Source organism: Ranitomeya imitator, chromosome 3, assembly GCF_032444005.1.
Source record: "Ranitomeya imitator isolate aRanImi1 chromosome 3, aRanImi1.pri, whole genome shotgun sequence".
In the NCBI taxonomy this organism is placed as follows: Eukaryota; Metazoa; Chordata; class Amphibia; order Anura; family Dendrobatidae; genus Ranitomeya; species Ranitomeya imitator.
Genome location: NC_091284.1, coordinates 832767273 through 832791533, shown reverse-complemented (window position 1 = coordinate 832791533; position 24261 = coordinate 832767273). Strand labels below are relative to the sequence as shown.

Below are 24261 nucleotides of genomic sequence, written 5' to 3'. Positions count from 1 at the left end.
GCCCCTCTGCGTGGTTGTTTGTAGGTTTTTGTGTTGACCGCAAAGCTATCTTTCCTATCCTCGGTCTATTCAGTAAGTCGGGCCTCACTTTGCTAAATCTATTTCATCTCTGTGTTTGTATTTCATCTTTACTCACAGTCATTATATGTGGGGGGCTGCCTTTTCCTTTGGGGAATTTCTCTGAGGCAAGATAGGCTTATTTTTCTATCTTCAGGGCTAGTTAGTTTCTCAGGCTGTGCCGAGTTGCATAGGGAGCGTTAGGCGCAATCCACGGCTACCTCTAGTGTGGTGTGATAGGATTAGGGATTGCAATCAGCAGAGTTTCCACGTCTCAGAGCTCGTCATATGTTTTTGGTAAATGTCAGGTCACTTTGTGTGCTCTGAACTTCAAGGTCCATTGTGGTTCTGAATTACCTGATCATAACAGAGAATATCTTCAGGTCATTCTCACTCCTGTTACTGTGAAGAAGGCATGACATTCTGAAGGCTTCACAGTAAGGAGAGAATATCTTCAGGTCATTCTCACTCTTGTTACTGTGAAGAAGACATGACATTCTGTAGGCTTCACAGTAAAGAGAGAATATCTTCAGGTCATTCTCACTCCTGTTACTGTGAAGAAGGCTTCACAGTAGGGCTCATACTCACAGGCGAGAAACTCGGATGAGTCTCACACATCAATACCCGGCACTGTCGCCGACACTCAGATCGGAGCATTGAGCTACATAGAAATGCATGCTACTGAACGCTCCTATCTGAGTGCCGGCGGCAGTGCCGGATATTGACATATGAGACTCGTCCGAGTTTCTCGCATGTGAGTATGAGCCCTTAAAAAGAGAATATCTTCAGGTCATTCTCACTCCTGTTACTATGAAGAAGGCATGACATTCTGAAGGCTTCACAGTAAAGAGAGAATATCTTCAGGACATTCTCACTCCTGTAACTGTGAAGAAGGCATGATATTCTGAAGGCTTCAGAGTCAAAAGAGAGAATATCTTCAGGTCATTCTCACTCTGTTGCTAATGATATGCACCACCCTGCACCTCACCGCAAATCTTACTCTAGTTAGGGACTGGAGTAACACTTCTGGTGTAAGGAAAACCACAGCCCATCATGAAATAGATAAGCTGTTGCGTTATTCCCCTGTCCCACCCCTGATTCGCCCATTTTAATGGAGCTGGGAGAAACGGGTGAAAATGCCAAAAGTCAAAATTTTATTGTGCAATTGCATGTTGTACAAAAATGTTGCAATTTTTTAAACTGATTTACGCCAGATATCTGCCCTAATTGCTTTGATAAATCTGGGATTATGCATAATCTCAAGACATTCTTGTGTTGGACCCTCCACTCCTGTTACTGTGAGGAACATTTGGAGTAGACATTGTGGAGTCTTCTCAGCAAAAGGAGAACATCCTCAGGTCATTCTCATCACTGTGGTTCGCAAATTCCCTAAATCTTGAGAAGTTTCCGAGCTTACTTAAACGTATTTGTTTTTGACTTTCCTTGAGAAGTAAGATACTTTTGGACATCCTTTGTGTTGACTTTCCGCTCTTGATCGTTGTTTTTCTGTATCTAGGTTGCGGGATGGAGCCAATAAGGAGATCCTTGGAATAATTGTCTCTTACAAGGTGAAAGTGAAGCTGGTGGTGTCACGAGGAGGGTAAGTCTTCACTAGGATTGCACTTGTATCTTATTTTCCAGGACGAAAGACCAATCTAAAAGATAAAACAGAAAGTTTTTCAGCTAAGACCATAAAACATTATGAGGAACATTGAGAATGACCTGATCATTCTCATACACCGGAACAAACAATGAGGTTTGGATTTGGTCTTTCTCAGGCAGGCAAGATTCTGCTGTCCTTTAGTGACTGACCGCTAGTGGCTGCCGTTGCATACCTTAAGGAATTGGTCAGCATGTCCACTCCTTACCACTGGAGGGCGCTATTTTGCATCTAAATTTGCCCTTGCTAGGATGGCTGATGATGTTCTACTTTGGAAAAGAGGGAAATCGGAGACAATGCTCGAGTATCGTCGCAGCTCCTGGAAACTGTCCCCAGCCTGTTTCCACTCCTTACAAGGTTACTCGGATCATTAGAAGCTACTGCTCTGGAGAACATGATCTACTCTGTGGTGCGTCCCGCTCGTGATCTCCTCCCTATGGGATCCCAGCAGAGTCTCACCAGTACGGTACCAGTAAGAATGGACAGTACTGTGCGAAAGCTTTAGGCCGGTGTGGAAAAAAAGCTGCAAAGTAAGAAGGAATTCAAAGCTAGAAGTGATAAGTTTACCAAAACAAAGCCGTAAAGTGGGATAAGGCCCCCCAGTAAGGTACAACCCTCCGCCAAAGTATTAATGATAGCAAAAGGCGAGAGGTAAAGATTAAATCATGACTTAGATCATTAAAAAATGTAACGATACTGCCTGACGAGAAAGTGATGGGAAAAATCAACTCCAACAGTTTGATCCCACTGACGTGTCAGTGTTCTAACCCCAAAAGAGAGAAAAAAAGGTCTCGACTACCAGTAAGAGGCACTTTACGATTGCTGGACCTAGACCAGGCCTAATATTCAGACCCCAGACCAGATCTAATATTCAGACTAGATCTAATTTTTAGGCCTAAGAGCAGACCTAACATACAGATCCCACACCAAACATAATATTCAGACCCCAGACCAGATGTAATATTTAGACTAGACTTAAAGGGAACCTGTCACCCCGAAAATCGCGGGTGAGGTAAGCCCACCGGCATCAGGGGCTTATCTACAGCATTCTCTAATGCTGTAGATAAGCCCCGATGTTACCTGAAAAAGGAGAAAAAGACGTTAGATTATACTCACCCAGGGGCGGTCCCGCTGCTGGTCAGGTCGGATGGGCGTCTCCGGTCCGCTCCGGCGCCTCCTATCTTCTTTCCATGATGTCCTCTTCTGATCTTCAGCCACGGCTCCGGCGCAGGCGTACTTTGCTCTGCCCTCTTGAGGGCAGAGGATAGTACTGCAGTGCGCAGGCGCCGGAAAGGTCAGAGGCCCGGCGCCTGCGCACTGCAGTACTTTGTTGTGCCCTCAACAGGGCAGAGCAAAGTACGCCTGCGCTGGAGCCGTGGCTGAAGATCAGAAGAGGACGTCATGGAAAGAAGATAGGAGGCGCCGGAGCGGACCGGAGACGCCCATCCGACCTGACCAGCAGCGGGACCGCCCCTGGGTGAGTATAATCTAACGTCTTTTTCTCCTTTTTCAGGTAACATCGGGGGCTTAAATACAGCATTACAGAATGCATTACAGAATGCTGCAGATAAGCCCCTGATGCCGATGGGATTACCTCACCCGCGATTTTCGGGGTGACAGGTTCCCTTTAATATTTAGGGCTAAGACCAGACTTAACACATAACTCCCACACCAGACTTAATATTCAGACCTCGGATTAGACCTAAGGGTTTTTTCACACATCCTGATATTTCCGCTCCTGGAAAAACCAGTACCGGAGAGATCAGTGTCCGTGTGTAATACTTGTGGTACACATGTGGCAACCATGTGCCGCATCAGTATCACACGCACCAGCGCCTGCGAAAACTAAACCATCTCAGACAGATGTCTGTCCAGCCTCTGTGAGAAGACTTCCATTGAAGGAGAACTCACCACCTCTCGTGGCCACCTGTTCCACTCATTGATCACCGTCACTGTCAAAAACTGGTTTCTAGTATCTAATCTGTATCTTCTCCCTTTCAGTTTCATTCCATTGGTTCTCATGTTTCCATGTGCAAATGAGAATAATGATGATCCCTCTACACTGTGACGGCCCTTCAGATATTTATAGACAGCTATTACGTCTCCTCTTAGTCTTCTTTTTTGCAGCTAAACATTCCCAAATCCTTTAACCGTTCTTCGTAGGACATACTCTGCAGTCTGCTCACAATCGTGGTAGCTCTTCTCTGAACTTGCTCCAGTTTTTCTATGTCTTTTTTAAAATGTTGCTCCCAGACCTGGACACAGTATTCCAGATGAGGCCTGACCAAGGAGGAGTATAGCGGGATAGTTACTTCATGTGATCTAGACTCTATGCTTCTCTTATTACATCCTAGAACTGTATTTGCCTTTTCTGCTGCTGCATCACACTGTTGACTCCTGTGCAGTCTGTGATCTATTACTATACCCAAGTCTTTTTCACACTTTTTTTCACACATACTGTTGCTTAGTTCTATTCCTCCCATTTTATAGATGTAAGTTTCGTTTTTCTTGCCCAGATGTAGAATCTTGCATTTCTCCCTATTAACCCCTTTACCCCAAAGGGTGGTTTGCACGTTAATGACCGGGCCAATTTTGAGGTTATAACTCTGGAACGCTTCAACGGATCCCGATGATTCTGAAATTGTTTTCTCGTGACATATTGTACTTCATGATAGTGGTAAAATTTCTCTGATATTACCTGCGTTTATTTGTAAAAAAAACAGAAATTTGGCGAAAATGTCGCAATTTTCCAACTTTGAATTTTTATGCCCTTAAATCACAGAGATATGTCACACAAAATACTTAATAAGTAACATTTCCCACATGTCTACTTTACATCAGCACAATTTTGGAACTAAATTTTTTTTTTGTTAGGGAGTTATAAGGCCATGTGCACATGTTCAGGTTTTTTCACGTTTTTTTTCGCGCTAAAAACGCTATAAAAACTCATTAAAAAAGCATACACTATGCATTCTATCATTTAGAATGCATTCTGCATGTTTTGTACACATGGATGCGTTTTTTCCACGAAAAAACGCATCGCGGTAAAAAAAATGAGCATGTTCATTATTTTTGCGGATTTTCTGTGTTTTTCCCGCAATTCTATGCATTTGGGGAAAAACGCGAAAAAAAACGCGAAAAAAGCGCATGCGGATTTCTGGCAGAAATGTCCGGTTTTTGTCAGGAAAATTTCTGCAAGAAATCCTGACGTGTGCACATAGCGTAAGGGTTAAAAGTTGACCAGCAATTTCTCATTTTTCAACACCATTTTTTTTTAGGGACCACATCACATTTGAAGTCATTTTGAGGGGTCTATATGATAGAAAATACCCAAGTGTGACACCATTCTAAAAACTGCACCCCTCAAGGTGCTCAAAACCACATAAAAGAAGTTTATTAACCCTTCAGGTGTTTCACAGGAATTTTAGGAATGTTTAAAAAAGTGAACATTTAACTTTTTTTCACAAAAAAATTAATTCAGCTCCAATTTGTTTTATTTTACCAAGGGTAATAGGAGAAATTGGACCCCAAAAGTTGTTGTACAATTTGTCCTGAGTACTCTGATACCCCATATGTGGGGGTAAACCACTGTTTGGGCGCATGGGAGAGCTCGGAACGGAAGGAGCGCCATTTGGAATGCAGACTTAGATGGAATGGTCTGCAGGCGTCACGTTGCATTTGCAGAGCTCTTGATGTACCTAAACAGTAGAAACCCCCCACAAGTGACCCCATATTGGAACCTATCTAGATGTGTTGTGAGAACTTTGAACCCCCAAGTGTTTCACTACAGTTTATAACGCAGAGCCGTGAAAATAAAAAATTCTTTTTTTTTCCACAAAAATTATTTTTTAGCCCCCATTTTTTGTATTTTCCCAAGGGTAACAGGAGAAATTGGACCCCAAAAGTTGTTGTCCAATTTGTCCTGAGTATGCTGATACCCCATATGTTGGGGTAAACTCCTGTTTGGGCAAACGGGAGAGCTCGGAAGGGAAGGAGCACTGTTTTACTTTTTTCAATGCAGAATTAGCTGGAATTGAGATCGGACGCCATGTCGCGTTTGGAGAGCCCCTGATGTGCCTAAATAGTGGAAACCCCCCAATAATAACTGAAACCCTAATCCAAACACACCCCTAACCCTAATCCCAATGGTAACCCTAACCACACCTCTAACCCTGACACACCCCTAACCCTAATCCCAATGGTAACCCTGACACACACCTAACCCTGACACACCCCTAACCTTAATCCCAACCGTAAATGTAATCCAAACCCTAACTGTAGCCTTAACCCTAACCCTAATGAGAAAATGGAAATAAATACATTTTTTTAATTTTTCCCTAATTAAGGGGGTGATGAAGGGGGGTTTGATTTACTTTTATAGCGGGTTATTTAGCGGATTGTTATGATTGGCAGCCGTCACACACTAAAAGACGCTTTTTATTGCAAAAAATATTTTTTGCGTTACCATATTTTGAGAGCTATAATTTTTCCATATTTTGGTCCACAGAGTCATGTGAGGTTTATTTTTTTGCGGGAAGAATTGTTGTTTTTATTGGTAACATTTTCTGACACGTGACATTTTTGATCACTTTTTATTCCGATTTTTGTGAGGCAGAATGACCAAAAACCAGCTACTCATGAATTTCTTTTGGGGGAGGCGTTTATACCGTTCCGCGTTTGGTAAATTGGATAAAGCAGTTTTATTCTTCGGGTCAGTACGATTACAGCGACACCTCATTTATATCATTTTTTATGTTCTGGCGCTTTTATACGATAAAAACTATTTGATATAGAAAATAATTATTTTTGCATCGCTTTATTCTCAGGACTATAACTTTTTTATTTTTTTGCTGATGATGCTGTATGGTGGCTCGTTTTTTGCGGGACAAGATGACGTTTTCAGCGGTACCGTGGTTATTTATATCCGTATTTTTGATCGCGTGTTATTCCACTTTTTGTTTGGCGGTATGATAATAAAGCGTAGATTTTTGCCTCTTTTCTTTTTTTTATGGTGTCCACTGAAGGGGTTAACTTGTGGGACAGTTTTATAGGTTGGGTCGTTACAGATGCGGTGATACTAAATATATGTACTTTTATTGTTTGTTTTTTTTATTTAGATAAAGAAATATATTTATTGGAACAATATTTTTTGTTTTTTTTTCTTTATTTAGGATTATTTTTTTTTTACTTTTTTACATTGCCCCAGGGTTGGACGTCAAATTATAGTGACAGATCGCTGATCTGATACTTTGCTGTGCACTGTGTCAGATCAGTGATCACACAGGCACTGAAGGAGGCTTGCCGGCGCCTGCTCTGAGCAGGCGCTGGTAAGCCACCTCCCTGCAGGACCCGGAAGGCCCCCTGCGGCCATTTTATATCCAGGCCTGCAGGGAGGAGGAGGTAGGAGACCGTCGGAGCAACGCAATCACATTGCGTTGCTCCGAGGGTCTCAGGGAAGCACGCAGTGAGCCCCCTCCCTGCGCGATGCTTCCCTTTGCCGCCGGAACTCTGTGATCATCTTTGATCACAGTGTGCCGGGGTTAATGTGCCAGGAGCGGTTCGTGACCGCTCCTGGCACATAGTCCTGGATGTTAGCTGCGACTGATCGATGAGGACGTATTATCCCGTCGGTGGTCATACGGGCCCATACCACCTTGACGGGAGAGTATGTCAGATGTCAGAAAGGGGTTGAATACCATTTTATTAGCCGCTGCCCATTGTTCAAGCTTCTCTAGATCCTTCTGAATCATTTCTCGGTCTTCTCTAGTGTTGGCTATCCCTCCTAGCTTTGCATCATCTGCAAATTTGATCAGTTTACCTTCACTTCCCTTATCTAGATCATTTATAAAAATGTTGAACAACACTGGGCCCAGAACAGAGCCTTGTGGTCCCCACCTGTAACACTGGGTCCAGGACAGAGCCTTGTTCTCCCCACTTGTAACACTTGGGCCAGAACAGAGCCTTGTGGTACCTCTCTTGTAACACTGGGGCCAGGACAGAGCCTTGTGGTCCCCACTTGTAACACTTGGGCCAGAACAGAGTCTTGTGGTCCCCACTTGTAACACTTGGGCCAGAACAGAGTCTTGTGGTCCCCTCTTGTAACACTGGGAACGAACAGAGCCTTGTGGTCCCCTCTTGTAACACTGGGAACGGACAGAGCCTTGTGGTACCCCTCTTGTAACACTGGGTCCAGAACAGAGCTTTGTGGTCCCCTCTTGTAACACTGGGGACGGACAGAGCCTTGTGGTCCCCACTTGTAACACTGGGGCCAGGACAGAGCCTTGTGGTCCCCACTTGTAACACTGGGGCCAGGGCAGAGCCTTGTGGTCCCCATCTGTAACACTGGGGCAAGGACAGAGCGTTGTGGTCCCCACTTGTAACACTGGGTCCAGGACAGAGCCTTGTGGTCCCACTTGTAGCACTGGGTCCAGGACAGAGCCTTGTGGTCCCCTCTTGAAACATTCTATCAGTTGGATGTGTAACCATTTGTTACCACTCTGAGTACGATCACTGAGCCAGTTATGAATCCACCTACCCGTAGTCTTGCATTACACTACAACAATAGGATTAGTAATGGATAGGTGTCTAATAGACGCCTCTCCATTTCTAACCAGTGGGCTTGATGTCATCAGACAATACAAAGGTGACATCAACCCAACAAATATGAAGTACACTTGTCAACGCCACAAGACAAGTGGAAAGAGTCGGGCAAAGCGCCAGAATTGGTGCATCTAATAGATGCTCCTTTTCTGAGTGGCTTCAGTCTGCTATTTTTAGGCAGGGGGTCAATATCTATGGCCCCTTACCAGCCTGAGAATACCAGCCCTCAGCTATCAGCTGGTTGTCAAAAATGGGTAGGGCCTCACACCGTTTTTAAAAATTATTTGTTTAAATAAAAAATACAACGTGGGGACCCCTATATTCTTGATAACAAGCCATGATAAACCTGACACTCAGGGTTGCAGCACCAGCTTTCAGATTTTCCTGGCTGGTTATCAAAAATACAGAGGAATCCCACGTCAATCTTTCTTATTTATTTATAGTGCAGGCGCCGACTGATGATAAACTGTCAACTTTGGAGAGGTGAGGGATATTGTTGTATTTTACTTTTGTTTGTTTGCTTCAAGGGATTAGGTGTTAATGTGAGTGTAATGTGATTTTTTTATTTTATTGTTAATGTTTACATTTTTATACAACGCTCAACATTGTCCCCTGCTGGCACTGATCACAGCAGAGCAGAGGACAATGATGAGAGCTGTCTTCAGTACCCGGCATCGGGGAACAGCACAAACAGTACCGCTGATTCCCAGGTGCCGGTACATGTCATCAGTGTGCATGTATGTGGAACGTTTTACGGCCTGTGCTGCAGCTAAAAATGGACATGTCAGTGTGTTTTGACCACGGACACACAGTCTGTGAAGAAACAGGGTCCGTGGAAACACACTGACATGTGCACAGACCCATTCACCTGACTGTGTCTACCTGTGTAAGTCTCACCAGTACATGTGAAAGCTGTCACCGCACGTACCAGAGACACTGACGTCTGAAAGAGCCCTGATGTTCAGTCCTTAGACCTGAACCAATATTTAGACCTCAGACCAGACATATATTGTCCCAGACAAGACCTAACATTCAGACTCCAGACTAAAGCTAATATTCAGACCTTCGACTAGACCTAGTGTTCCAACTCTGGATCAGTCTTCATATTCTGGCCCTAGACCAGACCTAATATTTATATGCAGGTCCAGACCGCGTAATTCAGACATGTGACCAGACTTTATATTTTAGACCCTGGACCACTCCCCTAATAATTCCGATTCCAGAACAGACCTCATACCAGACCTGAGATGAACGACAATAATCCACATCCCAGACCTAATAGTTCAGACTCTCAACCCCACACCTGAGAGCTCCGACGAGACACCAGACCCCTCCTCAGTGACTGCTCCTTTGCACCAGGCTCATTTTCGGCTCCAGATCATTTCTTGCTGCTTTAGCACCGATCTTGACATAGTCATGTAGCTTCCGGCTAAAAAAAACAGACAAGACAAGAAGGGAAAGCGGAAAGAGCGCTGGAGACTAGAAGAAGTTCACCCAACTGTACAATGCACTGCCCCTACATCCAGCACAGACTTGTTCTAAATTGCCCAATCTCAGCTATCATTGACCCACTTCTGGCTTTGGATGAAACTTCCAGCTGTGGAAAAAATAATAACAAAACCGTCATCACTCCCCTACTGTTTCCTCTCCAGAGATAAAAGCATCAGTCTCATGCTGACATTATTATTGCTGTCTTGTTCTTTGCTTCTGTCTGTGATGGACGAAGACATGAAGACACAGCAGAGAGTTACAAAATCACAGAGGGTGACTTGGGACGGGGCGGGCTGCTGGCCCGGAGCTACGGATCGCTTCTCCCTGTCTGATGCCTTTTATTGCGTCAATTAATAAAGTCATCTAAGGCTTTCAGCAAAATGAACTCTGCAGAATGTTCTACAACTCAGAGAAAAAGTGGAGACAACAATAATTTCTTTCCTGTGAAAAGGAGAAAGTTCAGGAAATCTTTGCTTCCATGAATCATCTCGCTCCTCCGTCCTAATGAGGGTGTCGTGCAATACCACCGGTGACCACTGGGTGCTGATCGTGTACTGAGCAGGAGTCATATGCTACACTGGATTCTTGTTATATTATCTGTTCTTATGGGATGTTGTCACTTGTAGAATCATCCCGAATCGGGGAAGTGATGAATCTTCTTCACCCTCTTCCCTTCCCTCTTCTTCCTTCTTATTCCCCTTCCCTGTTCCTCCTTCTTCTTCCCTCTTCTTCTTCTTCTTCTTCCTTCTCTCTTCTTCCTTCATCTTCTTCCTTCTTCATCTTCTTCTTCCCTCTTCTTTTTCCTTCCCTCTTCTTCCTTCATCATCTTCTTCTTCCCTCTTTTTCTTTTCCCTTCTTCATCTCTCTTCTTCTTCTCTCTTCATCTTCTTCCCTCTTCTTCTTCCCTCTTCTTCTTCTTCCCTCTTCTCTCTTCTATTTCTTTTCTTTTCTCTTCTTCTTTCCTCTTCTTTTTCTGCCTCTTTATCTTCTTCCCTCTTCATCTTCCCTCTTCTCCCTTCACTCTTCTTCTTCTTCTTCTTCCATCATCTTCTTCCCTCTTCTCACTTCCCTCTTCTTCTTCTTCCCTCTTCCTTCATCTTCTTCCTTCCCTCTTCTCCCTTCCCTCTTTTTCTTCCCTCTTCTTCTTCTTCCCTCTTCTTCTTCTTCCCTCTTCTTTTTCTTCCCTCTTCTTCTTCCCTCTTCTTCTTCTTCCCTCTTCTTCTTCTTCCTTCTTCTTCTTCTTCCTTCTTCTTCTTCTTCTTCCGTCTTCTTCTTCTTCCTTCTTCTACTTCTTCCCTCTTCTTCTTCTTCCCTCTTCTTCTTCTTCCCTCTTCTTCTTCTTCCCTCTTCTTCTTCTTCCCTCTTCTTCATCTTCCCTCTTCTTCTTCCTTCATCTTCTCCCTTCCCTCTTCTTCTTCTTCTTCTTCTTCTTCCCTCATCTTCTTCCTTCTCTCTTCTTCTTCCTTCATCTTCTTCCTTACCTCTTCTTCTACTTCCCTGTTGTTGTTGTTCTTCTTCCCTCTATCCCTCAGCTTCTTCCCTCTTCGTATTGTTCCCTCTTCTTCTTCTTCTTCCTCCCTCTTCTCCATTCCCTCTTCTCCCTTCCCTCTTCTTCCTCCCTCTTCTTCTTCCTTCTTCTTCTTCCCTCTTCTTTTTCTTCCCTCTTCTTCTTCCTTCTTCTTCTTCCTTCCCTCTTCTTCTTCTTCTTCTTCTTCTTCTTCTTCTTCTTCTTCTTCTTCTTCCCTATTCTTTTTCTTCCCTCTTCTTTCTTCATCTTCTTCCTTCCTTCTTCATCTTCTTCCTTCCCTCTTCTTCTTCTTCCCTCTTCTTCTTTCCCCTTTTTCTCCTTATCTTTAAGACAGGATAAGTCATTGCTATTACAGTGCTGGACAATCCCTTTAAATCTCCACAGGATGTTGCCTTTACTGATCTTGTACAGGATGCATTATACTCTAGTTACATCCAAAGCTGCAGTGACAGTTGTATGGCTTCCTTGCACCCCAGTCTGATTCAGAGTCTATACAGAACCTGCTGTGCTGCATTGCATTGTGGGAGTTGTAGTTTTTACACTACGCACATGAGAGGGAGATAGAAAAGTGTCTTATAACAGGATCGCAGGGGCTCATCTGCTAGTACAGTACTGGTGGGTTTCAGACAACTGCATTGTGAATGCAGCTCTGGATGTGAGTAGAGTAATTCTATTGCTTCTTATTCTCTAGTCACATCCAAAACTGCATTTACAACGTTGCTAGTTTCTTGCTCAGTCTCACATTGCAGGTTCTGCCATGAATCTCTTTTAGATAAAAACAATTTTTCTTCTCAAACTATCTGAGCCGCCATGCAAAGCTGTCATTATTGTATCATGCTGTCTGTGTATGCAGCTTTGGATGTGAATAGATCAAGTCCTGTATAGGCATTGGACCTGGATGGGGTCACAAGGAAGTTGCCGAACCTGACAAATACTAAAAAACTAGTACAACTGTGAATGCAGCTCTGGATGGGACTGGAGTAGAAGCGAAGTGATAGATTTAACCTGTTCCATTCTGCCGTGGAGCTTTGATTTCTGTAAATGACCGCTGTGTGTGAATGAGCCGGGTGGTGGCCCCTCGCTGCCGGCTTATTGGGGGTTCGGGTGCTGGCTGCATGTGATTGTGGGGTCCAGTGACTCGGGGTGCACTGATGCTTGCACTGACTAATTTTCTATCTACTTTGGATGATGGCAGCCTCCTGGGAGACCTGGCATCCAGGTAATTGCTGAAACCTCCACAAAGTCACGACCATGCACCAAATCCCTCTGCATCTTTTTTGTAAAAGCCACTCTTTCTTCACTGCCCCCTGTCCCCACTGCCCCCTGTCCTCACTGCCCTCCGTTCATCACTGTCACCTATCCTCACTGCCCCCTATTCTCACTGCCCCCTGTCCTCACTGGCCCCTGTCCTCACTGCCCTTTGTACTCACTGCCCTCCGTTCTCACTGCCCCCTGTCCTCACTGCCCTCCGTTCATCACTGTCCCCTATCCTCACTGGCCCCTGTCCTCACTGCCCTTTGTACTCACTGCCCTCCGTTCTCACTGCCCCCTGTCCTCACTGCCCTCCGTTCATCACTGTCCCCTATCCTCACTGCCCCCTGTCCTCACTGCCCTTCTTCCTCACTGCCCTTCTTCCTCACTGTCCTTTTTCCTCACTGCCCTTCTTCTTCACTGCCCTTCTTCCTCACTGCCCTTCTTCCTCACTGTCCTTCTTCCTCACTGCCCTTCTTCCTCACTGCCCTTCTTCCTCACTGCCCTTTGTCCTCACTGCCCTTTGTCCTCACTACCCACTGTCCTCACTACCCAGTCCTCACTCCCCTTCATCCATCAATGCCCTATGTCATCGCTGCCCCCTGTTCTCACTGCCCTTTGATCACGCTGTCCCCTGTCCTCACTTACCTTTGTCCTCACTGCCCTCTATCCTCACTGCCCACCATTCATCACTGACCCCTGTCCTCTCTAACCTCTGTCATCGCTAACCTCTGTCCTCACTAACCTCTGTCCTCACTAACCTCTGTCATCGCTAACCTCAGCCCTCACTGCCCCGTCCTGACTGGCCTCTGTCCTCCCTTCTCTCTGTCTTCACTGCCCTATATCCCCACTGTCTCCTTTCTTCACTGCTCTATATCCTCACCATCTCCTGTTCTCACTGCCCTTTGTCCTCACTGCCCCGTCATCACTGCCCTGTTTCCTCACTGCCCTCTGTCCTCACTGCCCCCTGTCCTCGCTGCCCTTTTCCTCACTTCTCTCCATCCCCACTGCCCGATATCCTCACTGCTCCCTGTTCTTACTGCCCTCCGTCCTCACTTCCCCCCATCCTCACTGCCCTCAGTCCTCACTGCCCCCTGTCCTTACTTCCCCCTGTCCTCACTGCCTTCTGTCCTCACTACTCCCTGTCCTCACTGTTCTCAGTCCTCACTGCCCCCTGTCCTCACTGTCCCCTGTCCTCACTGCCCCCTATCCTCACTGCCCCCTGTCCTCACTACCCTCTGTCTATCTCTATGCCCAGTGTCCTGTGCCAGGCGGGCGGCTGCATGAACCATTCATATCTCTCGTCATCCACCAGTCAGTGAATCCATGTCTACTGGTTATACTGGGACTGGTTATACTGGGACTGGTTATGCTAGGGCTTTGTTTTACTGGGACTTACCATACTGGGTCTGGTTATACTGGGGCTGGTAATATCAGGACTGATTATACTGGAGATGGTTATACTGCGGCTGATAAAACTGGGACTCGTTATACTGGGGCTGAATATATACAAGCCGGTTATGCTGGAACTTGCTTTATCAGATCTACTTACACTGGGGCTTGGCTATACTGGGACTGGTAATACTGGAGCTGGCTATACTTTCACTTGTTATACTGGGACTGGCAGGTAATACTGGGGCTGATAATACTGGGACTGGTGATTCAGGGGCTGGTAATACTGGGGCTGACTTATCAGTACTGGTTACACTGGTGCTCATTACTGAGGTGGAGATATTCTGGAGCTGGTTATAAGGAGGCTAGCCTATTGTGGCTTTGTTTTCTGGGGATGGTCATACTGGGACTAGTCGTACTGGGACTAGTCATACTGGGACTAGTCATACTGGGACTAGTCATACTGGGACTAGTCATACTGGGACTAGTCCTACTGGGACTAGTCGTACTGGGACTAGTCATACTGGGACTAGTCATACTGGGACTAGTCATACTGGGACTTGTCTGTGAGAGTGTTGTGGGCATGCTCTGTGACCTGTGCAGAGGGGATGAGAGGTAGTGAGTCGGGATGAGCGGACCCATGGAAGTTCATCTTCTAGTACTAGAACTTTACCCAAATTGAGCCAGAACCTTAGAATGAGGACTCCGACTTTTCAGCTGGAAAATTTTCTCTCTGCAACGGACCCCTGGAGAAAGTCTGTGTCTGGCGTTTAGCAGCAGACACTAACTGACCGGCATGAATGTCGAACTTTTAACTTGGGATTCGCTGATTTCTAGTAGTGAGATCATAATCACTTACAGGCACTCTGTGTAATCTATGCAGAGGTCCTTGTGCAGAGAGGGGGAGAAGGTGACCTGTCCCATAAACTATTGACTTTTACAAAAGAGTTTTGCCATTCTCTATGTTATGTGCCAAAGTCAGTGTATAGTAGGAGGAGGAGGTGATCTGTGATATCACCTATAGTGAATGGTGGATCCTGTGTTATCTACTGTATATAGAGGTGTTATCAGTCATTGTACAGGAGGAGGAGGAGGTGATCTGTGATATCACCTATAGTGAATGGTGGATTCTGTGTTATCTACTGTATATAGAGGTGTTATCAGTCATTGTACAGGAGGAGGTGAGCTGTGACATCACCTATTGTGAATGGTGGATCCTGAGTTATCTTCTGTATATAGAAGTGTTATCAGTCATTGTACAGGAGGAGGTGAGCTGTGACATCATCTATTGTGAATGGTGGATCCTGTGTTATCTACTGTATATAGAGGTGTTATCAGTCATTGTACAGGAGGAGGAGGTGAGCTGTGACATCACCTATAGTGAATGGTGGATCCTGTGTTATCTACTGTATATAAAGATGTTATCAGTCATTGTACAGGAGGAGGAGGTGAGCTGTGACATCACCTATTGTGAATGGTGGATCCTGAGTTATCTACTGTATATAGAGGTGTTATCAGTCATTGTACAGGAGGAGGAGGTGAGCTGTGACATCATCTATTGTGAATGGTGGATCCTGTGTTATCTACTGTATATAGAGGTGTTATCAGTCATTGTACAGGAGGAGGAGGTGAGCTGTGACATCACCTATTGTGAATGGTGGATCCTGAGTTATCTACTGTATATAGAGGTGTTATCAGTCATTGTACAGGAGGAGGAGGTGAGCTGTGACATCATCTATTGTGAATGGTGGATCCTGTGTTATCTACTGTATATAGAGGTGTTATCAGTCATTGTACAGGAGGAGGAGGTGAGCTGTGACATCATCTATTGTGAATGGTGGATCCTGTGTTATCTACTGTATATAGAGGTGTTATCAGTCATTGTACAGGAGGAGGAGGTGAGCTGCGACATCACCTATAGTGAATGGTGGATCCTGTCTTATCTACTGTATACATAGTTGTTATCAGTCATTGTACAGGAGGAGGTGAGCTGTGACATCACCTATTGTGAATGGTGGATCCTGAGTTATCTACTGTATATAGAGGTGTTATCAGTCATTGTACAGGAGGAGGAGGTGAGCTGTGATATCACCTATTGTGAATGGTGGATCCTGTGTTATCTACTGTATATAGAGGTGTTATCAGTCATTGTACAGGAGAAGGAAGTGAGCTGTGATATCACCTATTGTGAATGGTGGATCCTGTGTTATATACTGTATATAGAGGTGTTATCAGTCATTGTACAGGAGGAGGAGGTGAGCTGTGACATCACCTATTGTGAATGGTGGATCCTGTGTTATCTACTGTATATAGAGGTGTTATCAGTCATTGTACAGGAGGAGGAAGTGAGCTGTGACATCACCTATTGTGAATGGTGGATCCTGTGTTATCTACTGTATATAGAGGTGTTATCTGTCATTATACAGGAGGAGGAGGTGAGCTGTGACATCACCTATTTTGAATGGTGGATCCTGTGTTATCTACTGTATATAGAGGTGTTATCAGTCATTGTACAGGAGGAGGAGGTGAGCTGTGACATCACCTATTGTGAATGGTGGATCCTGTGTTATCAGCTGTATATAGAGGTGTTATCAGTCATTGTACAGGAGGAGGAGGTGAGCTGTGATATCACCTATTGTGAATGGTGGATCCTGTGTTATCTACTGTATTTAGAGGTGTTATCAGTCATTGTACAGGAGGAGGAGGTGAGCTGTGATATCACCTATTGTGAATGGTGGATCCTGTGTTATCTACTGTATATAGCGGTGTTATCAGTCATTGTACAGGAGGAGGAGGTGAGCTGTGATATCACCTATTGTGAATGGTGGATCCTGTGTCATCTACTGTATATAGAGGTGTTATCAGTCATTGTACAGGAGGAGGAGGTGAGCTGTGACATCACCTATTGTGAATGGTGGATTCTGTGTTATCAGCTGTATTTAGAGGTGTTATCAGTCATTGTACAGGAGGAGGAGGTGAGCTGTGATATCACCTATTGTGAATGGTGGATCCTGTGTTATCTACTGTATATAGCGGTGTTATCAGTCATTGTACAGGAGGAGGAGGTGAGCTGTGATATCACCTATTGTGAATGGTGGATCCTGTGTTATCTACTGTATATAGCGGTGTTATCAGTCATTGTACAGGAGGAGGAGGTGAGCTGTGATATCACCTATTGTGAATGGTGGATCCTGTGTTATCTACTGTATATAGAGGTGTTATCAGTCATTGTACAGGAGGAGGAGGTGAGCTGTGACATCACATATTGTGAGTGGTGGATCCTGTGTCATCTACTGTATATAGAGGTGTTATCACTTATCAGTCATTGTACAGGAGGAGGAGGTGAGCTGTGACATCACATATTGTGAGTGGTGGATCCTGTGTCATCTACTGTATATAGAGGTGTTATCACTTATCAGTCATTGTACAGGAGGAGGAGGTGAGCTGTGATATCACCTATTGTGAATGGTGGGTCCTGTGTTATCTACTGTATATAGAGGTGTTATCAGTCATTGTATAGGAGGAGGTGAGCTGTGACATCACCTATTGTGATTGGTGGACCCTGCAATCTCTTTTCTGTCTGATGGGGGGGTACATACTTCAGTATTCTTTCTTCCAGAGACATTTCCTGGCATTCATCTAATACATGTGAAAAGTGCGTCTCCAATCTGCCTTCTCCTTGCATGACGATTCCATGTTACGTGTTTGCATGCTGTGGGATTGATAATCTGATTTACAGAACGATCTGTGTCTGATCCGAGGATCCTGAGTAAACGCTGCAGCTCTGCTGCACAACGACGCATTGTATTGCGGTTACATCCGGAGCTGCATTCAGAATTCTGCTTCTCTTTATCAGATTACCGCACACGGCCAGGAAGAACCTCTACATCTTCCACCACTCAATACAGCACAGCAGTGTTGGTTCGAGATAAAAAGAAATCAGCAGAACTGTGAAGGCAGCTCTCACTGTGACTGGAGTATAAATCACCTCCAGAGCTGTATTCGCAATGCTGCTGCATTTAGCATAGTGCCGGCTGACAATCATGAACTTTTCTGAAACAAATTGTGATGGATAGATGTCCCTGCAGCCGAGGCGCCAGGTGTAAGTGAGCAGAATCGTGAATGCACCTCTGGGAGTAATTGGAGTATAAAAGACGACCTTCATTTAACACTTTATTCACTTTGGGTTTTAATTTGAATTTCTGGACACAATCACTGATTAGATATTTTGAATATTGATACTTCATTACTGCATGTAGAATTCTGCACGCTGCATGTTATAATTTGCTTGATTTTATCAGTGTTTACAACTCACTAGCCCCGCCCCTGAGGAACTTATTATTATTTTTTTTAATTGTAGTGATGAATATTTTCAATCCAGTGACCATGGAAATGTAGTATTATACTTCAGCCATTCAGGTGGATAGCCTGGGGTTCTGCTTTGGTTTATGCCCCAATTGCGGAACCTGTGATGTTCTGATCTTATGAGAACAATCTAAAGCTCAAAGTTTTCAGGCAGTTCGCTGTTGGGAACAGTAATTTTTATTATTATTATTATTTTTGATCATTTTAATTTTACATACAATACAAAAAAGCATACCGGACATTGACCACAGATTTCTCTCCTGCGCTGCAGTGATGTCGCTGTGGAGCTGCCTTTTACTCTGATGCATCCGAAACCCAAGGAGGAGCCTCTACACCGAGACCGTAAGAACTGTCTTTTTTTTGGGAAAATACCAGTAAACGTACAGTGGCTTTCAAAAGTATTCACCCCCATTGGCTGTTTAACCTATTTTGTTACATTACAACTTGGGTGTAAATATTTTTGTAATCTGATTTGTGTGTGATGCATCGGCACTAAATACTCTGAGTTGGTGAGAAAAATATAGGCAAAAATTAAATGCGTGCGATCAAATAACTAAAAATTTGCATGTGCATATGTATTCACCCCTTTTGCTATGAAGACCCTAAAAATTTCTGATGCAAGCAATTCTCTTCTCTAAGTCCCATGCTTAGTATCAGGACGTCCCCTGTGTGCAATCTAAGTGTCATGTGTCTATCAGTATATACACTTTACCTTTTCTGTAAGGGCACAGAGGCTGCAACACCATTATCAAGAGGCACCACTAACCAAACACCATGAAGACCAAGGAGATCTCCAAACAACACCACGAAGACCTAGGAGACCTCCAAACAACATGATGAAGACCAAGTAGATCTCCAAACAAGGCCATAAAGAGCTAGATCTCCAAACACCACCATGAAGACCAAGGAGATCTCCGAACAGCACCATGAAGACCTAGGAGACCTCCAAACAACACCATGAAGACCAAGGAGATCTCCAAACAAGGCCATAAAGAACTAGATCTCCAAACAACACCACGAAGACCAAGGAGATCTCCAAACAGCACCATGAAGACCTAGGAGACCTCCAAACAACACCATGAAGACCAAGTAGATCTCCAAACAAGGCCATAAAGAACTAGATCTCCAAACAACACCACAAAGACCAAGGAGATCTCCAAACAAGGCCATGAAGGCCAAGGAGATCTACAAACAACACAACAAAGACCAAAGAGACCTGAAAACAGCACCATGAAGACCAAGGAGATCTCCAAACAAGGCTATGAAGATCAAGGAGATCTCCAAATAACACCATGAAGACCATTGAGATCTCCAAACAACACCATGAAAACCAAGGATATCTCCAAACACCATGAAGACCAAGGAGATCTCCAAACAAGGCTATCAAGATCAAGGAGATCTCCAAATAACACCATGAAGACCATTGAGATCTCCAAACAACACCATGAAAACCAAGGATATCTCCAAACACCATGAAGATTAAAGAGATCTCCAAACAAGTCAGTGACTAAGTTGTTGAGAAGTCAAAATCCCAATTTCTGATGATCCCCAGGGGTACCATCAAATCCATAATCACCAAATAGAGAGAACATGATATCACAGCAAACCTGCCAAGAGAGGGCACCCACGAAAACTCTCAGTTCGGGCAAGGAGGACATTAATCAGAGAGGCAGCACAGAGACCAAAAGGTAACTCTGAAGGAGGTGCAGAGTTCACAACTCGAGACTGGAGAATCTGTCCATACGACCACAATAAGCCATACACTCCATAGAGGTGGCTTTTATGGAAGAGTGGGCAGAAAAAGCCTTTACTTACACACAAAAATTGTAAGGCTCATTTTGAGTTTGCCAAAAGACTTTTGGGAGACTCCTCAAATGTATGGTGGAAGGTGCTGTGATCAGAGGAGACCAACATTTAACTTTTTGGACACCAAGGTAAACACTATGCCTGGCACCAACCCAACACAGCTCATCACACCAAGAACACCATCCCCACAGTGAAACATGGAGGTTGTTTTTCGGCAGCAAAGGCAGTGAAAATGGTCCTAGTTGAGGGGAAAATGGATGGTGCGATATACAGGGATATTCTTGAGCAAAACCTGTTTCAGTCAGTAAGTGATGTGAGACTGGGACAGAGGTTCACCTTCCAACAAGACAATGACCCAAAGCATACTGCTCAAGTAACACTCGAGTTGTTTAAGGGGAAACGTGTAAATGTTCTGGAGTGGACAAGTCACAGCCCAGACCTTAATCCAATGGAGAATCTGTGGTCTGACTTGAAGATCCCTGTTCACCAGAGGAAACATCTCACATGAAGGAGCCGGAGCAGTTTTGCCTTGAGGAATGAGCAAAAATTCCAGAGGTAAAATGTGGAAAGCTCAGAGACTTATCTAAAGCGACTTACAGCTGTAATTGCAGGAAAAGGAGGCTCCACAAAGTACCGACTTTAGGGGGGTGGATAGTTATGCACACTGCAGTTTTCAGTTATTTTGTCCTATTTGTTGTTTGCATCACCCTAGAAAGAAAACCAAATGTTCACGGTTGTCGGCATGTTCTTTACGTGAACTGATGCACACCGTCAGTTTGGGCGTCACGCTGATCGACTGACAATTGAATTTCTAGTATTGTTTTCTATGTTGTCACTAACAGGCAGACGTCATATATCAAATTTGTCAAATGTATATTTTGAGAATCATTTAGTCATGGAGTCAGATTGAAAAAAGGAAAAATGATGTGAAAATGTTTAGTATTCCCGGTAGTTTGGTGTCCGTGAAGTTTGGTTGTGACTTGATGTTTGTGACTTTTTCTTATAGTTCCCGAGAGTGAAGCTCCTATAGATACAAATCTCATAGAGTTTGATACAAAGTAAGCTACAAATGTGTGTAATATTAAGTAACCTCTGTATAATAACATCCATGATCCGGGTCTGATCCTGCTGCATGTCTGATCTAACCGTTCTGTCTCTCCTGCATGGCTTCCATTCATCAATGCATGACATAGAGAAAGGAAAATCAAAGTAAGACGTGATGGTCCTGATCGTTCTCCTACATTTGCTTATTCAGTGAAAGTGTTTTGGTTTAAAACCTCATTCACTACGGATATAATCCTAACTGGAGCACAACATATCAGCATCCAACAATATCCTCAATATATAACGATGGTAACTAGCGATGAGCCCGTGTACTCGGTGCTCGGGTTTTCCGGAGCACGCTCCGAGTCTTTCGGCGTGCTTGGAGATTTAGTTTTCGTCTCCGCAGCTGCATGATTTGTGGCTGCTAGACAGTCTGAATACACGTGGGGGTTGCCTGTTTGTTAGGAAATTCCCACATGTATTCAGGCTGTCTAGCAGCCACATATCATGCAGCTGCATCAAAAAAATCTAAATCTCCAAGCATGCCAAAATACTCGGAGATTGCCCGAGCGTGCTCAGAAAAACTCGAGCAACGAGGATACTCGCCCATCACTAATTATAACAGCACTGTGTATACGAGACTAGAAATACTATAATACTGCCCCTATGTACAAGAATATAACTACTATAATACTGCTCCTATGTACAAGAATATAACTACTATAATACTGCCCCTATGTACAAGAATATAACTACTATAATACTGCCCCTATGTACAAGAATATAACTACTATAATACTGCCCCTATGTACAAGAATATAACTACTATAATACTGCTCTTATGTAAAAGAATATAACTACTATAATACTGCTCCTATGTAAAAGAATATAACTACTATAATACTGTCCCTATGCACAAGAATATAACTACTATAATACTGCCCCTATGTACAAGAATATAACTACTATAATACTGCTCCTATGTAAAAGAATATAACTACTATAATACTGTCCCTATGCACAAGAATATAACTACTATAATACTGCCCCTATGTACAAGAATATAACTACTATAATACTGCCCCTATGTACAAGAATATAACTACTATAATACTGCTCTTATGTAAAAGAATATAACTACTATAATACTGCTCCTATGTAAAAGAATATAACTACTATAATACTGTCCCTATGCACAAGAATATAACTACTATAATACTGCCCCTATGTACAAGAATATAACTACTATAATACTGCTCCTATGTAAAAGAATATAACTACTATAATACTGTCCCTATGCACAAGAATATAACTACTATAATACTGCCCCTATGTACAAGAATATAACTACTATAATACTGCCCCTATGTACAGGAATATAACTACTATAATACTGCCCCTATGTACAGGAATATTACTACTATAATACTGCTCCTATGTACAACAATATAACTACTATAATACTGCCCCTATGTACAAGAATATAACTACTATAATACTGCCCCTATATACTAGAATATAACTACTATAATACTGCCCCTATGTACAGGAATATTACTACTATAATACTGCTCCTATGTACAAGAATATAACTACTGTAATACTGCTCCTATGTACAAGAATATAACTACTATAATACTGCCCCTATGTACAGGAATATTACTACTATAATACTGCTCCTATGTACAAGAATATAACTACTATAATACTGCCCCCTATGTACAAGAATATAACTACTATAATACTGCCCCTATATACTAGAATATAACTACTATAATACTGCCCCTATGTACAGGAATATAACTACTATAATACTGCTCCTATGTACAAGAATATAACTACTATAATACTGCTCCTATGTACAAGAATATAACTACTATAATACTGCCCCTATGTACAAGAATATAACTACTATAATACTGCCCCTATGTACAAGAATATAACTACTATAATACTGCCCCTATGTACAAGAATATAACTACTATAATACTGCTCCTATGTAAAAGAATATAACTACTATAATACTGTCCCTATGCACAAGAATATAACTACTATAATACTGCCCCTATGTACAAGAATATAACTACTATAATACTGCTCCTATGTACAAGAATATAACTACTATAATACTGCCCCTATGTACAAGAATATAACTACTATAATACTGCCCCTATGTACAAGAATGTAACTACTATAATACTGCTCCTATGTACAAGAATATAACTACTATAATACTGCCCCTATGTACAAGAATATAACTACTATAATACTGCCCCTATATACAAGAATATAACTACTATAATACTGCTCCTATGTACAATATAACTACTATAATACTGCTCCTATGTACAAGAATATAACTACTATAATACTGCTCCTATGTACAAGAATATAACTACTATAATACTGCTCCTATGTGCAACAATATAACTACTATAATACTGCCCCCTATGTACAAGAATATAACTACTATAATACTGCCCCTATGAGCAACAATATAACTACTATAATACTGCCCCCTATGTACAAGAATATAACTACTATAATACTGCCCCTATGTACAAGAATATAACTACTATAATACTGCCCCTATGTACAGGAATATTACTACTATAATACTGCTCCTATGTACAAGAATATAACTACTATAATACTGCTCCTATGTACAACAATATAACTACTATAATACTGCCCCTATGTACAAGAATATAACTACTATAATACTGCCCCTATGTACAGGAATATAACTACTATAATACTGCCCCTATGTACAAGAATATAACTACTATAATACTGCCCCTATGTACAGGAATATAACTACTATAATACTGCCCCTATGTACAGGAATAATACTACTATAATACTGCTCCTATGTACAACAATATAACTACTATAATACTGCCCCTATGTACAAGAATATAACTACTATAATACTGCCCCTATATACTAGAATATAACTACTATAATACTGCCCCTATGTACAGGAATATTACTACTATAATACTGCTCCTATGTACAAGAATATAACTACTGTAATACTGCCCCTATGTACAAGAATATAACTACT

The 24261-nt window shown here is 43.0% G+C and overlaps 1 protein-coding gene across 4 annotated transcripts in view; it reads left to right on the top strand.

Moving 5' to 3' along the window:
- LOC138671370 (beta-arrestin-1) overlaps positions 1 to 24261 on the top strand; it is a 319598-nt gene that overhangs the window by 281550 nt on the left and 13787 nt on the right. For 2 of the 4 annotated variants that reach the window (XM_069759481.1, XM_069759480.1), the window contains exons 12-15: positions 1574 to 1657; positions 12532 to 12555; positions 18616 to 18686; positions 21157 to 21208. In XM_069759481.1, the coding sequence (XP_069615582.1) occupies positions 1574 to 1657; positions 12532 to 12555; positions 18616 to 18686; positions 21157 to 21208 (231 nt within the window). The remainder of the gene's footprint in view (positions 1 to 1573; positions 1658 to 12531; positions 12556 to 18615; positions 18687 to 21156; positions 21209 to 24261) is intronic. The other 2 variants (XM_069759482.1, XM_069759483.1) reach the window with 1 other exon arrangement.